The 12,976-nt window shown below is 32.7% G+C and overlaps 2 protein-coding genes across 4 annotated transcripts; both read left to right on the forward strand.

The window, feature by feature from the left end:
* Positions 1-946: 946 nt before the first annotated feature.
* On the forward strand, positions 947-6,126 carry LOC137818743 (uncharacterized). 3 transcript variants are annotated; one of them, XM_068622327.1, is made up of 9 exons: positions 947-1,344; positions 2,990-3,099; positions 3,537-3,605; positions 3,765-3,880; positions 3,962-4,016; positions 4,879-4,999; positions 5,305-5,352; positions 5,526-5,620; positions 5,880-6,126. In XM_068622327.1, exons 1-9 carry the CDS (start codon positions 1,272-1,274, stop codon positions 5,979-5,981), a joined length of 789 nt encoding a protein of 262 aa, XP_068478428.1. In that variant the 5' UTR covers positions 947-1,271; the 3' UTR covers positions 5,982-6,126. The 3 variants fall into 3 exon arrangements, with proteins under 3 accessions (XP_068478428.1, XP_068478430.1, XP_068478429.1); XM_068622329.1 differs by having other exon boundaries at positions 5,884-6,126; XM_068622328.1 differs by lacking the exon at positions 947-1,344 and adding an exon at positions 1,534-1,768.
* Positions 6,127-9,808: 3,682 nt separating this feature from the next.
* LOC137813417 (uncharacterized mitochondrial protein AtMg00820-like) lies at positions 9,809-10,192 on the forward strand. Its single transcript, XM_068615657.1, has one exon. The coding sequence runs from the start codon at positions 9,809-9,811 to the stop codon at positions 10,190-10,192; it is 384 nt and encodes a 127-aa protein (XP_068471758.1).
* The last annotated feature ends 2,784 nt before the right edge of the window (positions 10,193-12,976 follow it).

The following is a 12,976-nucleotide window of genomic DNA, read 5'->3' on the forward strand; positions in this document are numbered from 1 at the left end:
TCTCGTTTCTCTTCTAGATATATTGTTCCCAAACTTGCTTCAAATTTATGCATTGGTTGCAATTAATTACAACATTGTTGCGATTGATATTCATGCAAAAGATTTTTTTATTGAATAATATCTTCAAAGGACATTTGTTCTATTTTTTTAAGTGTTTTGCGAGCTTTAATTGCAAGATTTTGAGAGAATCTTCTTGCATAAGATAGAATTTATTTCAATTCTTGCTTCCTCAAAATGTAATCCAATCACCAAATCAATATCTTCTTTTTTCCATAATATAGCATTTAGCATTTATCAATAGGCACTTTAGGAAGATCGTCCAGCAGATACTTTCATTAAATCGTTTGGTCAAATCGTCCCCTCAATAAAATACTGAATCGTCTGTCACGTGAAATATTGGATTGTATGCTACGTCTAAAAAACATGGAATTAGCATAAATAACAATTAAGACCAAAATCAATCCAATTACTTTTAAATTGAGTAAAATTATGTTCATCGATGTTTAACCCTTTCAAATTAATACAATTTTTTTCTTGTTTTTTTTAGAGTGGGTTTGATTCTCTCTCTTTTATATATTCATTTTATATAAATAAAACTATGATACCAAGTTTATTTTTTAACAAAAAAGAAAAATCAGTAATATTTTAGGTTAATTTTTATTTTTTATAAAAAAACTAAATTTTGATTTATTAATTTTTTTCAACCAGTTTTCTATCTAGATTGATCTAAATTTGAGATTTTTTTTATGAATATTTTCCCTTCTAAATCATTGGTTACTTACTATACTCTAACAAATATATTTTATGAATAGTAATAAAAAAATCTCTATTTATGACACCTTTGACCACAATTAATTCCAAGTAACAAACGTACTCTTACTCGTTTTCAAAACGGTTCCGTTTTATATGTATTTTTTCTTCTTCTTTAAATACAGTGTCGTTTCCCATTGTTGTGTTGAAAAATAAATTCCATAACCACTCTCTCTCTCTCACTGTCTCCCCCTCTTTCTATATCTTAACAAAACGCCAACACCATAACCAAAACGACACTCTCTCTCTCTCTCTCTCTCTATTACACTTCACAACTTCACACACAGAAAACTCCATCTCCTTCCTCCGTAATCCTGTAACTGTTTTCGACACTCTCAGATCTTCGCGCGGAGCCTTTTCCAGCTCGAATCGCGTTCTTCTGGTTTTCGCCAGAATGAGAGATTCAACGTAATCGATTACGATGCTACAGTAGCAGGAATAGTAGTTTTTTTTCGAAAGAAATGGACGATAGAGGAAGCTCATTCGTCGCTGTGAGGAGAATTCCTCAAGGAGAAACCTGCCATTCAAATTCTGGTAAATTTCCGAACAAAATAAAATAGAAGCACGAAAATGCTTCGTAGTTTCTCGTTTTTTTTGTTTTTTTTTTTCGTTAATTTCACTCTCTCTCTCTCTCTCTCTCTCTCTCTATATATATATATATATATATATATATATATATATATATATACATATATAAAAGTTTTTTTCGTTGTTTACTCTAATAGGTTTAGTTTTTGTAGTTGTACTTTGTATTGTATCTCCTTTTTCCTTTTACTTTTCTCTCTCTCTCTCTCACACACACACACTCTTTTCTGCATAATACAATATATATAATATTATTAAATTATCATTAATTATAATTATCGAGTGTATGGACCGGATCGAGATCGAACCGTTTAGAATAGACCGAATCAAAACGCGAGTTGCGTGATGTTTGCTGCTATTCTTAATTGCATTGGTGGGATGCTGAGTTAATTTTGTTAAATTATTTTATTGATATTTTTTAATGTTTTGTTTTTCAGAAAAAGAAATTGTATAATTTTTTGCAGTTTGAATTATACAAAATTCAGATGTTAGTTTGTGAGGGTTGGTTGTTCCCGTAGATCTAGCGTTCGTGAAATTGGGCTTTGTTCGTATCGTATATTCGGAAATGCTATTCACGTGCTGTGTTTGAAGCTGGTAATTCATAATAAAGCAGCGCAGAGATCTCCTATGATTAAGCGCTGCTGCGTTGGCTCTTTTTCATTATTATTATTTTTAATGCGTGTTTCTTTGTTTGAGGGACGGTGTGGCATGTGGGTCCACATCCAGGTATAGCCTTAGTTTCTGGATTGACCCTATTGGGAACACAAACTACTTGTTAAATGTTATGGAGGCGTTTAGGATTGAGTAGAACTCAGTTATGATGAAATGCTTACTCGGCAATTATAGGAAAAGAAACTAAGAAATTAAAATGAATTAAGGTGCTTCTACAAGTTCACCAGCTTATTCATTAGTTCATTTATAGAAAAACTTTCATTTGGCTTCTCTGGATGATTGATTTTAATTTATAGAAAAAGTTTAATTCATTCCACCTTATTTTTCTTTTTTTCATTGGTGTTTGTTGAGAAGTTTATCCAAATTGAGCTTTTTGGTGTTATGGTAATCACTTATGTGTAAGTGGCTTCTACAATTGGGCAATGAATAGGATTAAACTGTTTTTAGGTTGTTTGATGTCTCGGTAAGTTGATCTTGAAGATCTTGTTGAAATAAGCTGACAGCAGTTTTATATATACACATCAGAAATTATTTTCAGAATCTTTGCAACACTTGTACAAGTAATTTTGTCATAAAATAAGCCTAAATAAGTTGTAGATAAAGCATTTTCGAGCTCCCCCTACAGATTGTCTGGCAGACTGTGTCTCTTTTGTCCGGCAGTTTGAAATTTATGTGCAGCCCATAAGGGACTGTAGTTTGGGGAAATGGAATGCTGTTGCACAATTTAGTATTATTTTACGTTTATGAGGATTTGATTACAATAAATTGTAAATTTGGCAAACTTTGAAGAAAAAAAATAGAATTTTGTCACTTTCTGTGTTGTTTGAAACACTTCTTGTTGGTACATTAACTTAGGATGAAATATGTAGCATAAGATAAATTTGGGTAGAATCTGCATTGATGGCAATTTTTTTTGTTGCAGCTGAGGTTGTGGCAGGGTCAGCAGCATGGCTTGGTCGAGGTCTGTCTTGTGTCTGTGTACAAAGAACAGATAGTGATGCTTCTAACTCTTTCGATTTGACCCTCGCCCAGGTAATTTTTTGTTATCAGTAAAGCAGCACTTAATTTCTTGTTCAAGTATCTCTGTTAGCAGTGTAAGGATACTACAATTGTTTTATAGAAAAAATAAACAAATACGTATATTCTATATTGTATGCAATATAAACAGTTTACGATTTAGATTTGTGCTGAATGATTAGTCTTACAAATAATAAACATAGTGTTAAATTGTATTTCTGGTTACGTGTTTTTTTTTTATTTGTTCGTTTGTTAATCATCCATATATTGTGTATGGTTCTGGAGTGCGAGGAAATCTAAATCTTGACTGCCAGTAGCTAATCAGTTGTTGTGTATAGTACTACCAAGAAACTCGAGCTCCCCTCAACCATATGAAATTTTTGGATCACTTTCTACTTCATTTTCTGTTAAATATTGTTGTTTATACATGGTGTTGAATTTCCAATTCTCAGGAGGAATGCTTACATAAACTACAGAGACGTATAGATGTTCCATATGATAGTTCTATTATTGAGCACCAGGTATCTTTTATATTATTACTTTTTATGTCTGTAAGCAACGTGGCAACCATTATGATTTACAACACTTCAATCTATGTACTCATAGAGCTGGCACTGGCTTATTGCTGTACGTGAAATCTTCAATGATCAATGTCTTAATAGTGTAATTTACATATTTAGGATGCCCTTAGGGCCTTGTGGAATGCTGCATTTCCTGAAGAAGAGCTTCATGGCTTGATATCTGAGCAGTGGAAGGAAATGGGCTGGCAAGGGAAAGATCCATCAACAGATTTTAGGTACTTATTGTTCTCGTGTTTTTTCACTGCCGAACTATTTCCAGCTAATATTGTTAATGATTTCTTCTATATATTTGACAGGGGTGGTGGCTTTATATCATTGGAAAATTTTCTTTACTTTGCCAGGAATTTCCCGGTACAATTTCTTTATGGGCTTTTCACTCTCATGATTTTGTAATGATAGATTACTTTTGTTGACCAAAATTAAGGTTTAGAATGGAAAGCATGATGAATGAGAGCGCATCTTAAGTTCGTAATAGCTAGAGAATTTTACATGGAAATTGTATTAGTGTTAGTGTATTTTTTTCAAGCGAATAGGCCGTTATTAGTTTCTAATATTGAAAGGGAGTTCTGTAGATATAAATTAATGTTATTGTTGGTTTTAATTTTTGAAGAATGTATTTCTCACTCTAACGATTTCAAATGAAGTGTGAATTGTGATGTAGGAAAAGGTCTTCTCAAAAATTTAGCAAAATATCTATGTAGGTCTGAAGAAAATTCGTGTGTTTGAACTTTATCCATGATAGAAGAATTGTGGCCATATTCATATATATTGTGTACGGTTTGGGTTTGCCATATATTGCATATTGTCTTGCTTTCTTTGAGAGAAAGGTCCAGTAAACATATTTGATCCTCTTTATTGCTTTAAGCCTTCCATAATCAACAGTGATATGTGGATACTTCAACCTCTTACTTCTTTTTACTCTCTTTTATCTTGTCATATCAATATACCTATCTCATTTTCTCCCTTTTTTGTCATTCTCTCTCAAGTTGTATACTAGCTTTTGGTTTCCACAAAACATTATTCTTCCATAATTTACTGTTGTACCTCAAAGTCATTTTGTACATTTTCCTGTGAGGCCCTCGTTACCCTGTTAGTTCGTCTTTGTAATTAATCTAATTAGTGTTGTTTTGGTCCCCGATAACTACTAAAATGTTTCTTAAATCTAATCACTTGTTTCCATTCATGTTCTTTATCTTATCTTTTATTTTTGTAGAAATCCTTCCAGGATCTTTTACGAAAGCAGGAAGGAGATCGGTCAGTGTGGGAATATCCATTTGCAGTTGCTGGTGTTAATATCACTTACATGCTGATACAATTGCTGGATCTTGAAGCGGGTTTGTTACTTCTGTTGTTCTAACTTCTTTGTTCGCTGTTATAACTTATTTGTTGTTCTGTGTTGTCACGTCTAAAATGAAGAGTTGGGTTATGTATGGTCAATTTCATTGAGCACCCATGATAAATCTACTTAATATTTAAGGTGCTCTTTCAATTTGTATGTTGACATTTTAGTTTTTCATAAATTCGTATAACAAAGGTCACCTGCTATCACTATCTGAATCATTGATGGTGCCACAGTGTGATACATTGAATCAGTACGTGGATCAGCAACATCTAATAATAGTATGCTTTGCCTTTACAGTCAAGCCACGCAATCTGGTTGGAGCAACTTTTCTAAAATTTCTTGCAGGTAGCCTAACTCTCCCTTCTCAATTTGTTATTTTAGTCTTCTTGAATTTGGATGAGGATCACGGAGAGTTGAAACTTTTGTTAAAAATGAAAAAGCACTTGTTTAAAATGGTATAGCTTTTACTTGTTAGCTTGCTGTTTGAGTAACTAAATTCATTCATGTTTGTCTGACAGAAAATGAGTCAGCTTTTGATCTTCTCTATTGCATAACTTTCAAGCTAATGGATCATCAATGGCTTTCTATGCGGGCCTCATACATGGATTTTAATGTACGTATTCTATAACCTCAGCTTGCTGTAGAAAAATTGTGGCACAAATAATATTTTTTTCAGTGTCCAATTTTGATAAGAACAGAAAATTAGTAAAGCTTGTCCATCTTTCAAAATAGTTTGAAAATTTTTATGCGAAGACGATATGGTCTGCTTGAGCACTTCATTGAGTAACTCGCATGATCCTTTATGAGTAAAATGTTATTTATGTTTTTACTAAAATTAATATTGATGTTTTGTCTTTTTTAAATTCTGACAGGCAGTGATGAAAGCAACACGACGTCAGCTAGAGAAAGAGATTCTGTTTGAAGACATATCACGGCTTGAAGATTTACCCTCTTACAAATTACTCTCCCGATAGTACGAGTCTCCTATTTTTGTATATTTTAATTTCCAATCCTGTTAATTCAGCAATTTTAACGACATTTGAGGTATACAACATGTAAAACTGATGTGATGTCAACAAGGTTTGAGATGCAGCAGTTAAGGTTTGAGTTTGCTTGGTATATTGGATATTTGTTATTTGAGGTTTCCCACTTTACCTATATATTTCCTTCCAGTATTAACGTCTAAATGCAGCTTCAGGTAATTCCCCTTCATTAATACACTGCATAGTTCCTTCACTCTCATACTTCTATTCATCACTCATTTCATTTCATAATTCTTCCCATTCCTATTAATGTCTACACTCTATACTTGTTTTAAATTCTCCCATAAATGTACAAACACCTTTTTATAAATTCTGATCATTTAAGTTACAAATTTATGAAAAAAGGTATCAATATCTCTTTATTTATCAATGTTCTACATCTATATAAATCATTTTATAAGTTTTGGTTAGTGTATCCATATTGTATCGTATCCTAAATATAAAAAGAATAGTCGTGTACCCGTGTCCTATTAAGTATACGAGTTTCATGGAATAAAAGCATTGGAACGTGTATATAATTAAATGTATTTTAATTAAATACTAACAAGGAACAGATCTTGTTTTAAAAAAGCAAATTGCCTGCTTTTTGCTGCCATCTCTTGTTGCTCTTGTTGTCTGCCACCCTTGTTTATATCATAGATAAATTCAAGAAAAAAGTGTTTTGGATTATTTAGAAGACACTTTTGAGTTATGTAATTGAAAAGGTACTTCCAGATTATGCGCACAATTTTCAAATGGTGCAATTTGAATGATTTTTCTTCATGCAACAAATCTGAATTTTATAAGTCATTTTTTCAATAAATCAAAATGTAAAGTAAAGATTTTCATATTTATGGGGGCTGTAGAAGGAAATTATGGGTTTGCAAAAATAAATTTCAAGACATGAATATACGATAAAGCACAAAGGTAGGTGTTTCGTCTTGCTTCCCTTACCAACTAAACAATGTGAATTACTTTCTGTACTCATACAATTTGAACAAGCACTCAATGGTCACGTGAAATGAAAATAAAAAAACCTTAAATGAGAGTAGATTGTGGATAGAATTTTCCTTTTTTAAAAAATCATTCGACTTGTTCTTGCTTTAGCTGTTTCACACAATTGGCCATTCATCAAATAAACATTGACAATGCTTTTTCTTTTTATATTGACAATAATGTAAAAGGATAATATATTTCTTCTCTTCTTAGTCTTTTCTTTTGTAACCACATGCTTGTAAAGGTGTACTGCCATATGAACAATTGATATACATTTTTCTTCTCTCAAACCTTCATTCTGCTTTTACTCCTTTACCCCTATACTTTCTTCTCTTTTACATGGTATACAGAGCTCTTCTTACTCATGTCTTCTTCTTCTTCGACTACCAATTTTGAAAATTTTTCTTGTGTTTCATCCTTCACACCTCTCATACTTTCTCTACTCCCATCTTGTTGAAATTGGATGATGATAACTTTCTTCTCTGACAACAACAAGTCACTGCCATTGTACATGGTCTCAATCTTTCACGATTCTTGGAGGATTCTTCATCACCTCCAGAATTTCTCACTACTGAAAATTCAGAATCGCCCACCCTTAACCCTCTCTTTCTTCAGCTTCACCAACAAGATCACCTTCTTGTTGTCTGGTTTCTTGCGGCCATGGCAACGCCAATCTTGACGAAAATGGTGGGTCTTCGCACAACGTATCAAATCTGGAACAAACTGCATATGCATTACACAACTCAATCTCGTGTCAAAATTAAGAAACTCAAGGTACATTTATGCAATCCTAAGGAAGATCGCTCCATTTCGACCTATCTTCTTTATCAAAAGAAAATCGTGGATACCCTTACCGTTGTCGGTGCTCCAATCTCAATCGATGATCAAATCAAAGCTATTCTGGATGGCTTACCTGACGAATATGACGCTTTGATTACTTTTGTCACCTCTCGCATCGATCCATACATGGTTGAAGACATTGAGGATCTTCTGCTTGCTTAAGAGGAACATTTTGACAAATATCGCTTGTTGGATTCTAGTATTGTTCAAGCACATCTTTTGATTGCTTCTTGGCAACCGTTAAACCCTACATCAACCAAACCATGGATGACTCAAAATCACAGAGGTGGTCGTCGTGGTGGATGACCCCCAAATCGTTTCTCTGGAGCGTCAAATAGAATTTTTGGCAACAGAAACCCCAATTTAAAGATCCAGTGCCAAATTTGTGGAAAGATGGGCCACTCAACTCTCCGTTGTTGGAAAAGGTATGACACCGATTCAAATAACTCGATCACTATGGTCACTGATCCTCTCTGATATCCTGACAACGGTGCTACACATCATCTCACAAGTGACTTCAATGCTTTTACCACTAAATCCAATTATAATGGCACCGAGGATGTAAAATTAGGTAATGGTTCAGGTACTCCCATTGCTCACATTGGCTCTGCCACTTACATTACTCCTTACAATAACATTGTCATTTGTCTTAATCAACTTCTTCATGTTCCAAACATGACAAAAAATCTTACAAGTGTTTCTAAGTTTGCTAAAGACAATATTGTTTTTTTTGAATTCTATTCTGATTACTGCCTCGTCACATAGCAGGATATAAAGCGGATCATTCTACAAAGAAAACTTAAATATGGTCTTTATGTGTTTCCTCCGTTTACTCATAAACTCAAACCTACTGTGTGCAATATTAGTGTTAATTCTGTGTGTTCTAAGTTTCAACTATGGCATAATCGCCTTGGTCATGCTTCCTATAACACTATCAATAGAATAATGAAATTGTGCAAAGTTCCATGTATTAAAGACTCTATTTTTTGTGAAAACTATACTATTGCTAAACATCATCAATTACCTTTTCATGATTCTGAAACTGTCTATACTTGTCCTCTTGAACTTGTCTTTGCTGATATACAGGGTCTTTCTCCATACTATTCATCTAATGGATTTCGGTATTACTTAGCTTTTCTTGATGCTTATTCGCACTTTACATGGCTTTATCTCATATCATCTAAATCTCAAGTTTTTTCATTTTTCCAACGTTTTAAACTTTTTGCTGAAAAACAATTTGGATGCATATTAAAAATCTTACAAACGAATAATGCTAAGGAATTTCTTTCTCTTACACCTTGCCTACATAATAATGGGATACAACATAGGTTAACTTGTCCTCACACACATGAGTAAAATAGCTCAATTGAAAGAAAACATAGACATGTTGTTGAGATAGGTTTAGCCATGTTATCCACTGCCTCTTTACCTTATAAGTTTTGGGGAGAAGCTTTTCTTAGTACAACTACTATTATTAATCACTTACCATCTTTTGTGCTTAACAATCGTAGCCCTAATGAAGTTCTTTTTAACAAGAAACCCAATTATGAATTCTTTAAAGTTGTTGGTTGTGCTTGTTATCCTTTGCTTAGACCGTATAATCATCATAAGTTTGAATATCATGCTTCTATATGCCTATTTTTGGGATATGATTCTAAACATAAAGGGTACCTTTGCTTATTGCCTTCTGGTAAGACCATTATCTCGCGGCATGTCATTTTTAATGAAATTGTTTTTCCTTTTGCTCTTACAAATAATCATTTCTCTATTGTTTCTTATTTTCCACCTTCTACTCATTCTAATGTGCCCCTCACAGTTGTTACTTCACCCACCTCTTTACCATCTGCTCCTATTAATACTTCTACTGATAATGCTTGTACCACTGCTCTTAATAATAATCTCCTACTCCTACTTGCACCACTACACTTGTTTCTTGTGAATTTATGGAGTCTTCTTCTTCTCCACCCGTTTCAACTCCTATCATCAACAATTATCCCATGGTGACCCGTGCCAAAGCTGGTGTGTTCAAACCCAAAATATATCAGGTTAGTACATCTTTTGCTAAACCCGTTGATTATAAACAAGCTTTATTTGATTCAAATTGGTTTAAAGCAATGCAATCAGAATATAATTCGCTTATAACTAATAACACTTGGACTCTAATGCCCCTTCCTCCTGGTGTGAGTGTTGTTGGATGCAAGTGGATTTTCAAACGCAAGTTGCATGCTGATGGGACTTTTCATCGCAACAAAGCGCGTCTTGTAGTCAAAGGCTTTACTCAGGTTCTTGGTCTGGATTATAGTGACACGTTCAGTCCTGTTGTTTGACCTACAACCATTCAAATTGTTCTTGCTTTAGTTGTTTCACACAATTGGCCACTGCATCAAATAAACATTGACAATGCTTTTTTACACGACAACTTACAAGAACATGTATACATGGCTCAACCACTTGGGTTTGTTTCATCTCCGCATCCTCAACATGTATGCAAACTGAACAAAGCTATATATGGTCTAAAACAAGCTCCTCAATCCTGGTTTCAGAAGCTTCATCATACTCTTAGAGATATGGATTTTCAATCTTCTAAAAGTGATTCTTCTCTGTTCATCAAGTTCTGGGATGGTAATATCTTACTCATTCTTGTGTATGTCGATGACATTCTTATTACTGGTAACTCATTTAATGTAATTCAAAAGTTTATTTTTGCCATACAAACTATTTTTCCTTTAAAAGATCTTGGCATATTGCATTATTTTCTTGATGTTCAGGTCTCATCACTACCAGATGGTAGTTTATTCTTGTCTCGGAAAAAATATACAATTGATCTTCAGCTGCGAACTGATATGCTTCATGCCAAATCCCAACCCACACCAATGATTTCTTCTTTGCGGTTAACTAAATATGGTAGCACAGCTGTTCCAGATCCCACTCTTTATAGATCTACTGTTGGAGCACTTCAATATCTCACTATCACACGTCCTGACCTTGCCTTTTTTTGTGAACAAAGTCTATTAGTTCATGCATGCTCCTCACGAACACCATTGGAAAGTTGTGAAACGAATTTTAAGATATGTTGTTGGCACCATTGCGCACGGTCTCCATCTTCATCCCAGTTCTACATCATCCATAATGGGTTTCAGTGATGCTGATTGGGCAACCGATTTGGATGATAGACGCTCCACAACATTGCTCTACTTGGGAAAAAATCTTATCTCATGGTCTTCTAAAAAACAAAGGGTCGTCTCTCGAAGCACTACAGAAGCTGAGTAGCACAGTATCGTTGTTGTTCTCGCAGAGCTGTTATGGATTCAATTTCTTCTAACAGAGCTCCGACAAGTTTTCTCTCCATCTACAATATACTCAAATAATCTTGGAGTTGTTCTTATGGCCGCCAATTGTGTCATGCATTCCAAACCTTTGAGCTTGTCCTTTGTAAAAATAACTATACACCTTCATCAGGACACGGAAAAATAATTTACAACTTTTTCATTTTACTCATCCAAGTTATATAACAATGTTAAATTGCATTCAATTAAATTTTTATGGACTAAAACTAGTTTACACGTGAATTAAATAAATAAATTTTCTAAATATTCAATGATTTAAATATCATGCCGACTTAGCAAAGCAACTTAAACAAACATGGAAGTGATTTGAAGTATGTGAATAAAAAGTTTAGTTATTGGTAAAATTGAGAATCACGAATTTAATAATTTGGAGGGAATGTGGTAGGTAATAGTTGATAAATTTAATTATATAAAACTAGAACAAGCTATAACATCATCATTTCTTAAAGAAAAGAGAAAGCACAATTTTAGAATAATTAAAAAAAACGTAATCTTATTATCATATCTAGTGTACTTTTGTGATATTGAAAGGCACACGAAGGTTACAACTACGTGTCCTTTTATGGTGATCATAGTCACAATAAAACAATATTATTGAACCTTTTGTAATCAAGTGTTTTCATATTTTTTTTTCAAACCCTTTCTCACTTTGCTTTGCACCTAACATTAACAATGGTGAATATTTGTTGTGGGGATATGCCATGATTTAGAAGAAAAAAGAAAGTGATAATCATGAACTAGTTTTTTTTTCCACACTCGTGTAATTTATTTTTGGATTTTTGGAAATAGACAAATTAAAAACTTATTATTTGAAAGATACGAGTTAATTTTTAGCAAATCGTGTGTATACGTTCATGATTTATAAATATTTCAAACAAGTCGTATTGAATATGATTTCCTGTGATCAGATTTCTACGAAATCGTACTTAAAAATTGTATTTTAATTAGTATACAAAAAATTGAATTAGTGATATCGTTTACCTGAAATGTGATTTTAAAAAGTTAAAGAAAAAGTGAAATCTTATAATTAAAAGACGATTTTAATAATTATAAAAATGAATTAAAAATAAAATTCTACAGGACAAATTCAACAACTTCTTTCAGAAGAAGGTTATTATTATTTTTAATGATATAATAATTTAAAAAATAATTAATTATTATTTTAATTAAAAATAATGTAAAAATTAATAATGATGATAAAATATGTTAAAAAAAATCAAAATTAGATTTTACTATAATTAATCTCTACAACTAAATATTTCTTAAATTATTACACCGTTTAAAGAAATTTAAAAAGTTTTTTTAAAAATATCATTGAATTGGACCAATAGCATTTAAGTTTATATTCATTTTTTTATAATTATTAAAATCGTATAATTTTGTAACTTATTAAGATCGTAATAAGATTTCTTCAAAATTTTGCCAAATTCAGGAATAAATTTTTTAATTTGCCCATTTCCGAAAACTCAAAAAGTAAATTGCACTAGGCTGGGAAAAAGGTGCATGAACTAACTAGCTTTCACGTTGTAAAACCATCCATTATTGTAGTTAGTGTTTTGAAAGCATAACTACAAATCAAGTAAAAAAACTCACAACTTTAAATTAGGCATTACAAGCAACTTATTTTAGGTCAAATTTGAACAAGAAATCATCATATAAAGTTGTAGAAAATTTGACAACTGTAATTGATAAAACTCCAAACAAACTTTGCATAAGCATCGCATCAATCAAATGCCTCTAGAAAGACATTAACAAACAATGAGG

This window comes from Phaseolus vulgaris, chromosome 10, assembly GCF_000499845.2.
Source record: "Phaseolus vulgaris cultivar G19833 chromosome 10, P. vulgaris v2.0, whole genome shotgun sequence".
Taxonomy (NCBI): Eukaryota; Viridiplantae; Streptophyta; class Magnoliopsida; order Fabales; family Fabaceae; genus Phaseolus; species Phaseolus vulgaris.